General features: G+C 45.9%; 1 protein-coding gene across 2 annotated transcripts in view; it reads left to right on the top strand.

Annotated features, from left to right (window-relative positions):
- LOC122385160 overlaps nucleotides 1-13,259 on the top strand; it is a 43,870-nt gene that overhangs the window by 26,084 nt on the left and 4,527 nt on the right. For both annotated transcript variants that reach the window (XM_043373233.1, XM_043373232.1), the window contains exons 5-6: nucleotides 300-423; nucleotides 614-722. In XM_043373233.1, coding sequence (XP_043229168.1) covers nucleotides 300-423; nucleotides 614-722 — 233 coding nt within the window. The remainder of the gene's footprint in view (nucleotides 1-299; nucleotides 424-613; nucleotides 723-13,259) is intronic.

The following is a 13,259-nucleotide window of genomic DNA, read 5'->3' as shown; positions in this document are numbered from 1 at the left end:
AGGTCTTTGCCACTCGCATATTTCTGCTCGAGCTATCGACACTACACCCGGCTACAGCAGTGTGCTGATTGTGATTTTCATTACCTACCTATGGTTTCAGAACATGTCAAATTTGTTACTGCTTCTCTGCATTGCGGTGCGACAGATAGCCATCCTCTTCGTCCGGTACGCATCCATTTTATATTTATAGCTTTTAGGAATTTCCCAGCAGACTGTGTGAAGATCGGCTATCCACCTATACGTCACACCCTCTCCGCTACTCAGTGATTTCACATTTTCCCTGTCCCGTGTGATTTCAGTGCCGCTCGGCTTCGTCCCGTCTTCCTACAGCGATCGAGAAGAGATGCTCAGCGCAGAAGAGATCGGCATCATCGTCATCGTGCTCGGTGTCTGGATGATGGCCATAGTCCTATTCTTCAACAGGTGTGTGACCCGATAGCCGAGGAAGACAAGGCATCAATCGCGTCCACTTTGTCAAGATAATGCATGATTTAGCTCACTTTCAGTCGAACTTCAGTAAGAGAACCATCAAAAGTATTATGGATGTTTTAGGAAAAAAAGGGACGATTGGCTGAAATGATAACCTGAAATTGGCCACTTTTTTGCATTACAGGTGGGGCAAGATCCGTATGCTGGAGCCGTACGAGTACAATTTCAAGTACCACCATCCGATCCCTGAGGTGGCCAACCACCGCCCCAGCTGTCCGCTGGCCGACGGAGCGGTGAGTCAAAACGGCGCAGAATCACACACAGAGCAGCGCGCTGTTCGCCCTTACTGCCGTCCTAGAACTGTGTTATGTGATGCAAATCTGTTGAAAGGACAGCTGGCTTATCTCCTGAGAAGTGCCAACTACTTTTGCATTTTTTGTTTAGCTCGCTTCTGCAACAGCAGCCAGCTGGCGCAATCTTCCTTAGCTTAATGAGAGAGAGAGAGAGAACTTTGTATTTACAGACACTTGGTCCAATGTTACATAACATGAAGATTCATGGCACTCCCAGAGCATCATTCCATGCCGCTCTTAGCGGTGATCGCCGGCGTATGTCACTGTCAACCAGGACATTGATGATCGCGTTGGTGGATGCATCTAAACGCTGCATGAAACCCCATGCTGCTTTTCGGTACATCACGTCAAAATTATCTAATCCTTCACACACATGCATAGACGAAGCGCTACAGAACCTGGAGTAGCCAAAGAATATTCTGACAGCATTGTTAAGACACACTTTGAATTTTCTTATAACCGCAGCACTATAAGCACGCCACAAGTGAACACAGTACACAGAAGCACAGTAGGTCGTGAATAAATACTTTTTCACAGCATACGTACACATGCCAAATTTGCGAATAAGCGAATTGGTTCTACAGCACAGCATACGATATTGCTGCTGAATCTCAAGATCATCACGCACATTGTCAGTCATGAAGTAACCAAGATATTTGTACTCACTTACAACTCTTAATATTGTGCCACATAGAGACAGCTCAGGAGTTTTAAGATTTTTCAAAGCCTTTGGACGCATAATCAAGCATACAGTTTTCTTTGTGTTGTACTTGATATCATACTCCTCTGCAAATCGTTCGCAAGTATTCAAGAGCACTTGCAAGCCATGGTGAGATGGCGAAAGAAGGATGACATCATCAGCATAAGCAATGTGATTCATGCTGCCTAAATAACGGCAGCCAACGCCAGTTTCATCCAGTGCTGAAGAAAGAGAGTCTATATACACATTGAACATGAAGGGGGAAAGTATACCTCCCTGCCTCACGCCGTTACTTACATTAAAACCGCCAGTTGTGACACCACCCCATTTGACGTGAAAAAGCTGAGTACCGTACCATTCAACTAGAAGTTTAACGAGGCTTTTATCAATTCCACGCTTTAAAAGTTTGTCATAGAGTTTCCAGTGATTCACTCTATCAAAAGCTTTTGATGCATCCAGAAAACAAACATACACGGCACTATTGTTTCTAAGGTAATAATCTGAAATTTCTTTGACTGCATATATTGCCATATCAGTACCATGAGCTGGCTTAAAACCAAATTGATGGTCAGTTGTTTTTAGGTTCTCCTTGCAGCGCATAAAGATCAACGTCTCTAGAAGTTTAGAGCTAACACTGGCCAAAGCAATTGGTCTGTAGTTGTCCTTCTCCGAGATATTACCAGTTTTATCCTTCACGATTGGGACCAATACAACTTTAGTAAGGGCCTGAGGCAGATGCCCGTGCTTTACCATCATACTGAAACATAGCGAGAGGTGAACAACACATGATTGAGGTGCGAACTTTAAATGCTCCGTCTGTAGGTCGTCGTGCCCTGGGCTACGACCTGATGACAGATCACGTATCGATCTGGAAACTTCAGCAACCGAAATAAGTGGGATATCAGGAAGGTCAGCATCAAGCTGTGACAGTACGGAAGGCCTTAAGCTTTGGTCCGTCACTGAATTAAGTATTTCAGCAAAATGGTTCTTCCACATTTCACCAATATTAGAAGCACCAGTGACGCCACCAACCGTAGATGCTAGCGGTGGCGAACTGTTGAGCTTTCTAACTTCATTCCAAAAAGAGGATACATTTCGTGGATACCTGGCTAGTTTATCGGCCATCGACTTAGCCCGTAGATCTTTTTCGTTCCTAAGGCACCAACGCAATGAATACTTGAATCGAGCTTTAGCCAGTCTCAATTGATCATAGATGTAGCCATCTCTTGGTTTACCTACCAACGCCCACAGACAGTATATGTCCCCGAGAACTGAGTGGGCTTCCTTGACAAAGTCATTCCACCCTGAGATGGCCTTGCCATTCCCTGTTACCGCCTTGCCAATGCTTCGGCGTGAAGACTCGCGCAGGCATGCCATTATGCTCTGGTAGTATTTGTCTATCTCATCTGAGTGCCTTCTACAAGCAGCGTCTGTGCAATCAAGGACATGGTACGGTACGTCTACGTCCTGGAGAAATTCCTCGACACAACTGCGGTACATCGCTATACTATGTTCGTCAAGAGACGACCAATCCACAACCCATTTAGTGCTCCCAACCTCTTCATTAGGAGCTGTCACATGTCCAGGATCAGGGGTCGCAAGCGTTACGGTCATGGGAAAATGATCAGAGCCATGAATGTCACCAGAGATAATAATTTGCTGAACAAGATCGTAAGCACTTGAAGTACATACAACATGATCAAGCCATGATTCTGAGGCATGCCCATCATTGACATGAGTAACGGAATTTCTGTCAAGAAGTAAGTCATCCGCTACAATCAAACTAGAGTCATCGCAAAAACATTGAAGCTCTCTGCCAAAGGCCGTAAGTTTAACCAGATCAGCGTTGTAATCTCCAAGTATATAGACGAGTGGAGAGTCAAACTCTTCAATAATTGCTCTTATCTTCCCTAAACAGAACACAAACTCCTCAAAATTATGATTGGCGTTATAGGGCAAATAAATTCCAAGGAACAAGATCTTAAACTCGTTAGAACAATATTCCAGACCAATAATTCTGTCGTCATCAAAGGTCACTACTCTCATAAACGGTGCATACTTTCTTTTCCACATTACAGCTACCCCTCCATAAGGCCTCCCTATAACAATATTTTCCTCGGGCTTCATAGAAGATACGCCATACGCCATAAAGTCAGAATTGATATTATTTAAGCTCGGAAGATCGGAGGGAAAAAGCCAGTGCTCTTGCAAGAAGATGATATCAGAGCTGTCACAAAGCAACTGAATACTACCAATATTACGTTTCGATGACTGACAATTGTATGTGCTGACCTTCATAAAATTTACAGAGAAGAGAAAACACAGTAAAAATAAGGCAACACTCATGATACAGTTCCCGAGTACCCCAGCACGCATCCTCATACTGTAGCAGTCGCAGGACCTTCAGACAGCGCGTTATCGGCTTTCTTTCTTTTCTTTCTTAATGCCACCTGAAAATGTTACAAGCCCAACTAACCAGTAAACACATGCGAATAAACTAAACAAACTAAATACTGAACAGCATGTGTGTTAATGAAGTGAACGTTAACGAAGCATGCTGCTTGTGAGACAAAACTCTTCAATTATGCATGTCTCATATCCGTTAGGTGGCATTGAGGGCGTTAGAAAGTGTAATATCGCTGACAGCTTAATACCTTATCATCAACATCCGGAAGAAAGTTTCGCGTACATTGCTCACTTAAGTTTCCTATTGCAATCTGCCTTATTTGATGAAACACACGGATGAGATACAATTACCTTTCTGGCGTCGGAACTTTGCAGCGAAATTGCCTTCATCTCTTGAGCTAACTGAAAGCCAACGGCGAAGTTCGCACTTTTACACGTGGCGTAGTTCGTATTGGAGAAGTTATAGAATTTGGTCCCCAAGAATAGTGCTTCTCTAATAGGAAATACCTTGAAAGGGATGGGAGTGATACGCTGAGTACCTAATTGAGAATTATTCCAAGTTTGATGGGCTTTGATCAGTTAGTCAGACTTTCAATCACATTATTAAAAGCAGCACATTGCTTTCAAAATGTGGAACGTCTTGAATCTGAATGTCTTGAATCTAAGATTGTGACGGGAACTCATGAATAGCAACGATTTGTTTCTTTCTGAGGCATGCTGAAGGCCTTATGTAAGCTTCAATAGCATGTCTTTTCTCTCTCATTCGTACCTACACATGGTCCTGTTTGGTTAGCGTGCAGTAAGGACGAAAAATAATCCAATACGATAGTCAGCATGGGCTTGATGATGTCGCACGTATTACTAGTATTACTTATTACTAGTATTATTACTAGCATTACAAGTATTACTAAATCAAAAGTAAGGGTTTTATCTTGAAATTTGAAACTTATTTATTCACAACGAGTCCACTGCAATCAGTGGCTTTTCGTCATTGCACGTCACAGAAGTAAACAAACATCGTTGATGGGGGGCACTCGTTCACAAACTCACAGCTCACTGCAAATCAGACACGACACACCACTCATGCCCGAATAACGTCTGCGAACGATACGAGTACATACATAGGCGTCAATCGCGGCGGCTAAACAGATGCCGCTTGGTAGCGGTTTTGAAAGACATTCCGGGTGGTCTCGGTACGTCGTTGTACGCCTTCACAGCACTGTAGCACAAACGACTGCGCCCTGACTCGGTGCGGATGCGCGGCACAGAGAGGAGACCCGCAGTCCGTGTATTGTGATCGTGCTGATGGTGAGCGGGAGGGCAGATAGTCTGAGCTATGGGTGACGGCACATGGTAGTCTAACAGTCGGTGAATGACTAGAACTCGGTGGTAAGTTATGAGCTCTTCAGCAGTAAACCAGCCCAGCGCTCGTACTGCATCTGAAATGTGATCAGTTTTCCGGCGTCCGGTCACAACACGTGCGGCAAAGTTGACTAATTTTTGGATACGACGCACCTGGGTTTTGTTGCAAATTCCATAGATAGACATGCAGTACCGCATTGTGGGAATATATATTACTGAACGGCTCTGGGAAAGAAAAATGGAAACCGAGGTCTTTAAAAAATTGTAGGCACGAGGTGTAGCCGAGTGCCGGAGATTTTTTGAAGACCGAGGTTTCCATTTTTGTTCCCAGAGCAAGTTCAGTAAGATATTTCCCATACGTCGTTTAATATCTATTCAGAAACTCACAATTTAATTATTGAAATCACCTTCTTTAAGATTTTTATCAAAAAATCACCAGAACTGTAGGTCATCAACCCGTGCCGGAAAACAGTGCAGGAAAGATCACGTGCAAATGTTTCCCGCACGGCTAGGATAATGCTAAAGGGATATCTCGGCGTATGGGAAAGACTAGAGCTTGCACAAGGTACTTCACAGTCGCGATGGGAATAACATGTTTGGCATGGTTCAGCGCGAGCAGCATTGCAGTACATTTTGGAATCAAGTGATCGACATGTGGCTGAAAATCTAAGTTGCGGTCGAAAATCACACCAAGATTGCGAACCTGGCTTGTGGATCTGATCGTTGCATGGTTAAATTTAACACTTACATTGCCAACATTCCTAAGCATTTGTTTCGTGCCCATCACCAAGAACTCTGTTTTTGCCTCATTTACTCTCATACCATGATCGCAAAACCAATCAAACATGCATTGTAAAGCAGTTTCAATTCGGTTCACAAGCTCCGGTAAATCCTGCTTTGCACCGGTAGTCCAGATTTGGGTGTCATCGGCGAATTGAACCACTTTTACGAATTCTGGCACGTGAAGACATATGTCGTTAGCAAAAATGCACCATAATATACAGCTCAGAGATCCCCCCTGGTAGACGCCTATAGAGTTCCGTCTCGAAGACGATCGCATCGAACATCCACTATGGTTGTTAATCTGCACCTGTTGCGTGTGACCTTGTAAATAATCCTCTATCCAAAAAGGATCAATACCATACAAACACAATTTTTCGATCAGTCTGTCGTGCGGCACCATATCAAAACATTTCGAAAGGTCAACCATTGCCCAGAGGGTAATTTCGCCACAGTCCATTGCTCGCAGTACATCATCAGTAACAACATGAAGGGCAGTCTCGCACGAGTGTTTTCGCCGGTATCCGTGCTGTGCCTCACTCAGCAGGTGGTGGGTCTCCATGTAGTCCGTGAGCTGGAGTTGAACGGCCCTCTCGGTGATTTTGGTGATTGCCGGCAGCATTGAGATAGGCCGCGTACTGGACGGGTCTGACGTGACACGCTTTCCCTTGGGAATCGGGGTTATGATTGCGTGTTTCCACGATGCCGGGACTCTACCGGTCTCCAGACTGGCATTCACCACGTCCAGCACGATGTGTCCGAGTCCTGGGAAGAAATCTTGAATGACTTTGGCACTTAGTCCATCACTGCTTTCAAAACTGGTACACTGACAACCAAAACGATTTTCCATTCCCTTTGATCATGGTGTGTCATGCTCCTATAACTCTGCCGTTTTCCTGGCGGAATGCCCTTAAGATACTCAAATGATTCCTCAAATGATTCCTTTTAAGCATATCAGGGGTTTTGGTCTAAAACAACACCCTGATCATTTTCTTCAAACATACCCAAACTATACCCTCATTCTTTAAATACCTTCCTTGAATTCTTCTAATATACCCTAGTGTACAGTCTCTGCCGCTACTGTCAGATACCGTACCTGTGCCGCTCGGCGCCTCCGGCGGTGACCGGTCGGCGGGCCGGGCGGGCGAGGAGGACGGGCAGTCGCTCCCTGGACGTGTTGCTGACCACTAACCCGCGCCCCGCTGGGCTATTCAGCCATACGCGCCCTGCTGGGGATAGAACCTTAACCCTCGTTTTGGATGTGTTACGATATATAAAGAGAAATCGGACGAGGGAGCTGAGAGTAATGAGACAGTTTCTGAGCAAGTTCTACGACGAATATACCTAGGGCATTATTATTTTCCCTTCTGGGTCTATGTGGGGTCTAATGCAAGAATACATTGAGATCAGTGATGGAAATCACAGAACAATACGGGAGTGTTACGTGGTATAATGCGAGTATAGTTTGCAAAATATTCCCCTTATACGCTTAGAAGGAATACTAGAGGTTTCGATGTAAGGGTATTTTGGTAGGTTAAAAGGAGTGTACTGTGGGTATCGCAGGGAATAGAACAGGAATAATATTCCTTTCCTATTCGGTACTTACTAGGGTATATTAGAAGAATTCAAGGGAGCTATTTAAAGAACAAGGGTATAGTTTGGGTATATTCGAAGAAATGATCAGGGTGTTGTTTTAGACCAAAACCCCTAATATGCTCAAAAGGAATCAAAAAGGTTCTCAGTGTAGGGTATATTAGAAGAATTTCAGAGTGATATTCAAAGAAAGTGTATTTGGGGTATATTCGGAGAAATGATCAGGGTGTTGTTTTAGACCAATTCCCCTAATATGCTTAAAAGGAATCAAAACAGCTCTCAGTGTACGATAGGACCTTTATTTACGGTAGGACCTTTATTCCACGAAAGACACATGAGCCTTGTGTTCCGGTGAGACGAATAGTTTAGGAGAAAATATTGTTTGACTAGCCAAATCGGGTCAGCATTAGCAAGCTCAGATGCAAGCTGCGACACCCAGCTGTTGTAGCTGCTTAGTTCAGTTTTGAAGCCTAATTGCTGGGTAACTACCAGCATAACGTGCGCTGAAACCATCCGTCTAAGGAGAACATCGCTAATGCCACTATCAGCCCCGGGCTGGGCTGAAGGGCCACGGGAGCATACAGATGCGGCCGCCGCCTTCCTGAACCGAACTACACTCCAAATCAAGTTAGATGAGTTAGCCGGGAGTGGATTTGTGGACCAGTGTAGTGGAGTGATATAAATGGGGAGAACTGATGTGCAGCTGAGAGCTTAAACCACGGACAAAAGGGACTTATAAAGTTAAAAATATGCATCGACTATGGTTTTCCTGAGCGTGTGAGTCTGTAAATAGGTCAGGATACATAATACCTATCAAATGACACTTTTGTAAGAGTATTTTAATAATAGTAATAAGAAGAATTACAACAATAATCTGACTTTCTATGACGGTATTTTATAAGTAACGTTCAATGCTTAGCCAGGCGAAGTTTGTTCGTGACTCCTAGATGTCGCTAGTTGTAATCGCCTGAAGTGGTAGACTGTGCCGCACGACGCTAACCTGGATCGGTAGACTGTGCCGCATGGCCTAGCATCGGGCCGAACGGAATACGGATATTGGGCGAGAACTGAGAAGACATTTTTGGCCATTCGTTTGCTGGCATAAGCTCGTGTTGGTATACCTCTTTGTCGGTACTTTGCCGTATTCTTCCATGTACAGAAACGCACAAATGTCATGTCGTTGACAAGTGTCACCAAAGGCATGTGACTGTGTCTGCGTTTGCGAAAAAATCAAATGTGCACGATGGTCATTTGGGCTTGTGCACCCAAAGACGATTGTGTAGTCGACGCAAGAAAGTTGTGCTGTAATGAACGTCTTGTGAAGGTCATTCTTGCGACAGGATAAGTCACGAAGCCAATGCAATGCAATGAAAGTAAATGATAACATTGATGCCATCACATTGAAAACTAAACGAATAAAACAAATCAAGAAACGAAATAAAAGTGACTTGCACCAAGAGACGGTACGTGAACAGCCATTTGCAGTTTGATGTTCCAGAAGCGGGTCATTTTCCGTCTGGGACGGTGTGGATCGCCATCGGGCCGGCTCGGCGGCTCTTTTGATCGCCGGTCGTCGGTTGAACGGTCCGCTCAGCGGTCCATTTCCCCGCCCGGAGTGAACCGAGGCGCGCCGCGGAGCCTCTCATTTCCCGACCGCCGCCTCCGCCATCGGCTTTGTGACGGGGGACCGGCGATGATGCGGTGATGTGACTCCGGCGACACAGACGTTACGGTCAGCAATGACGGCCAGCCGGGGACGGGTGGGTGGCGTTTGCCGCTGTTGGCACCACTGACTGGCTTTGGTGACATCTCATTCTCTGAAAGAGTAGCTCCAGCTAGATAAGACTCACCTTCGCTGCTCCCTCCGCCTGAATTCGTTCAGGATATTCTCTAAATCGGCCCTGCGGATGAAATCAGGAGGCGATTTGCCCCGGAGAATCGGCCTAATGGGATGAAAGGTGCAGTTAGGGACGCAATGGGCACTCCCAGGTGATGAGGCTATTGTGGGAGAGGCGTTTCCCACACTTTGCCGAAGTCATTGCTTTCATGTAAGTAACAAAAGCTACTGCTGCAAAACCTACAGATAGTAGTTAGGTAAGTACATGTACACTGTTGTCTATGCAGCCTTGTACGCGTAAAGATCTTAATTGGAACATTTGCCCCACACCCACACATTAACAAAGTCAATGCGTATTACAAGCGGATAAGCCGCCGATGTTCAGCACGAAACCCGTTAGCAATGCGCACGTATTTTTCCCCATTTGTTAAGATTAATCAAAACGCAATTTATTATGTAATTGGTTACTATTATAGTAAGTATTTTTGTCAGTTTATCGAAACTATTGGTTACGTGAAGCGAGCCAAGTGCCCAGGGGCGTCGCCACGGCTCTCCAACTTGTACGGACACATTCTGTCAGCCGTAACACTCGTCAGAGGTGTAAACCCACGCGGGCCCGTGGAGGGCATTTTTCGTCCTCCTCCCCCCACCCCGGACGAATAGTTGCGATAGCCCCCGAATGCCTAGGGGCTTCGGAAAAAATACAAACACATTTTTGATACCTACATTAGGGTAGATGGCAGGTCAGCGACCCCGAGCTGCGGCTTTTTTTGCAGAGTTCTTCAGCAAAGAAGGTGGTGCCAACGCATTATATCAAGATGCGTCGAATGACATATAGTTAGGTTGTTTGAAACGGTCAAGTCTTATGTTGACCTCATGTGACCTCGAATGGCCTTTGGTTGACTTTTGCACATGATCAGTCTCATCTCATTTGCTGTATTTGAAGTCACTGGTCACGATTTTGTCATTTTCTTTTGCTCTAAGCATTCATTTAGTTTAGTTAGAGCCTTAGGATGACAAAAGTCACAGAATTATTATGGCTGACGTATCAGTGAATATCAGTCTATAGAATGATACAGAGTGTAACGAAATTATCCGCACACCTTTTTTCCGCTGTAATTAAGAAACAAACAACCTGAGGTTGTTTCCCTTTGATGATGATATAGCCATCTTTTATAAGATCATATTTAGAAATGCGTAGAACATTCCAGCTACTGGGTTTTTAAGCAGAGTGGGTTTGATGTGGACCGACGCCGTATTAGCATGTGCCTACGCCTACATCAACATACAGTTGCTCTGTCCTGGTGCCGGGTGTCCCCTTATTCACCTTTTGCTGGACAAAAGTCCATAAGATCTCGATGGAATTAGGATGAAAACTACCTATTTCCAAGCCGTAGTCCGTTAGTCCAGAAGGATAAGAGCTTCTCCCGGCGCCACTTCTCATTCTCCATACGGACTAATTTGTCTGACAGGATGTTGCTCCGGTAATACTCGTCAGTCGTCACTGATGGTGGACTCTTCTGTTAATGGGTTGGTCAATGCATGCCGGAACATCGCACAGCAGCTGAATATGCTCCAAATCTGGATCTCGGCCGCATGTTTAACGCCGGTGACGGCCGGGATGTTTGAGTTACCTGGCAGTCAACACATGGCCGCTTTGACAGTTCAAAGGACAATACAGCGCGAATAGCTGCCCATTTCATTACACCATGCCTTGCTTATGTGTTCCTTCGACCAGTGGACGCGTCTTGGCGTGAGGCTAAAGGTGGTGCACCGGCTATTTTCCCGTCAATTTCGTTGTCTTTTTCAGTTTGATGAGCAGAAGAACCAAGGTAAGGGGCGGATAGCGGTGGGCCATGATTTGGGCCCTCTTATCATCGGTCTTGAATTCAAGTCAATCTGCTTTGGCAAAGGGTGGCTTTTGCGGTCGCAGCCGGGCTGAGTTCATCAATCAAGTCCGGCAGCTTATTACGCCTCAGGCAGATGTGCAGTTGGCTGCTGCTGATGTCCATGGAGCTGCTGGCAGACCAGCTTCAGGCTCATTGCCGCAATGCCACAAACATGCTTCCTAATACAAAAAGAGAGAGTGTGCTCCTTTCTGTCCATTGCTTTTGACGAAAACTATGTAGTTATCAAATGAACCCGTCGATGACTCGACTAATTACTCAGAGCAAGAGTCATCTGGCAACGGTAAGTCTTTGCTGAGATGAGAGCCGATACCGGAGGCACTTATGTATACCGCTTCTAACATCAGAAAAGAAACTGTGCGAACAGATAGGACTAACAAATATATGTCCGGATAATTTCGTCACACCCTAAATGCTAGTAGTAAATACTCTTGCGTGACATTGACTTTGGGGCTGCCTTGGATCGTAACTTTACCCACAAATAGGGGACTGATAGGTAAGCGTTAGGCTACTTCAAAACATGTGCAAAGACTGTTTTGCAGTAGTCGAAACTTGTACGGACATTCCGTACAAGTTTTCGGGCCTTCCAAAACTTGTACGGACACTGTCCGTAGTGTCCGTAGTGGTGGCGACGCCCATGCAAGTGCCCAGCCCCCAGCACCTCAATTCGATGATGGGAGTGTTGAGCGGCTACTTACGTTTTACGGATTAGCCAGCCCGTCATGCTCCAATCGACGAAATTGCCTAACGATTAGTAACTACGCCATCCATTAACTCTGCCGATAATTAACGTGTCCTTCATGGCCGACACAAATTTCCCTGGCACGGCAATTCATACCGCCTATTTCCGGACTGATATTACACATAATTACCTGGTGGTCGAAAATGTCATCCTGCGGTCGTGTGTGTCGTCGTCCGTCGGCTCGGATCGCTGTAGGGTTATTGGGTGCAGAGGGACTCCAGCGGCAGCGGTGCCCGGCGCGCTGGACTGGGGAGGAGCAGGCCGGGACATTGCGTGTGTCACACACGACTGCTCACAGTGGCCCGGGCAGTGGCCGTGTCAGTGGGTGGCGTGCAGCATGCGAGAGAGGTGAATGGAGCGTTCCGCCATCGCTCCCCATTGCCCCATAGTTCCACCTATCTTTCCCACTACTAGAGTGGCACGTTTCGTGGGAGGGCTACTGAGATCGGATGAGACGGAGACGGGACGGAGACGGGACGGAGACGGGACGAAGACGGGATGGAGACGGGACGGAGACGGGACGGAGACGGGACGGAGACGGGATGGAGGTGGAACGAAGACAGACGCGGAACAGAGACGAATCAAACGTTCTAGCCCAAATTTGAATCGACTTTCTACTGTTAAGACCTGTTAAATTTTGTACGAATTCGTCTCTGAGATAAACTGTTTCATTGACAAAACAGCCACCTGCCACCTGATAATGCTAACAGAGCGCTACTTTTCTTACATATAAGTTGCATTCTGCCTAAATGATAAATTTTCAGCACCACTCTACTCGCTTAACGGTTATTCCAGTACCATTATGATAACTTATAACACCCGACCGTTCGGAACGCTAGCAATGCTTGCCTCAGATATCAACCACATGTTTTGCTCGCTTAATTTAAACTGGCATTTGGACAGCCGGCGCAAAATCAGATCTGCAGCTCGAAAAGGAAGCCCCACATTCCACTCCCTGGAGGTCAAGGCCAGTAGGTTGATGTCTGATGACCATCTGGCTACCAAGGCAGGTGTCAGCGCTGTCGCTAACGCCAACAGCCGCTCCTCATTGCCGGCTGACGGCGCGTCATATATTGGGTTTGGAAATGTCAGTCTTTTTGTGGGGCTACAAATAGGCACGCCTTATTGATAATGTGGGGAAGTACGCGGG

This window comes from Amphibalanus amphitrite, unplaced genomic scaffold (assembly GCF_019059575.1).
Source record: "Amphibalanus amphitrite isolate SeventyFive unplaced genomic scaffold, NRLGWU_Aamphi_draft 000210F_arrow, whole genome shotgun sequence".
Classification (NCBI taxonomy): Eukaryota; Metazoa; Arthropoda; class Thecostraca; order Balanomorpha; family Balanidae; genus Amphibalanus; species Amphibalanus amphitrite.
This window is presented reverse-complemented; position numbering and strand designations above follow the sequence as displayed.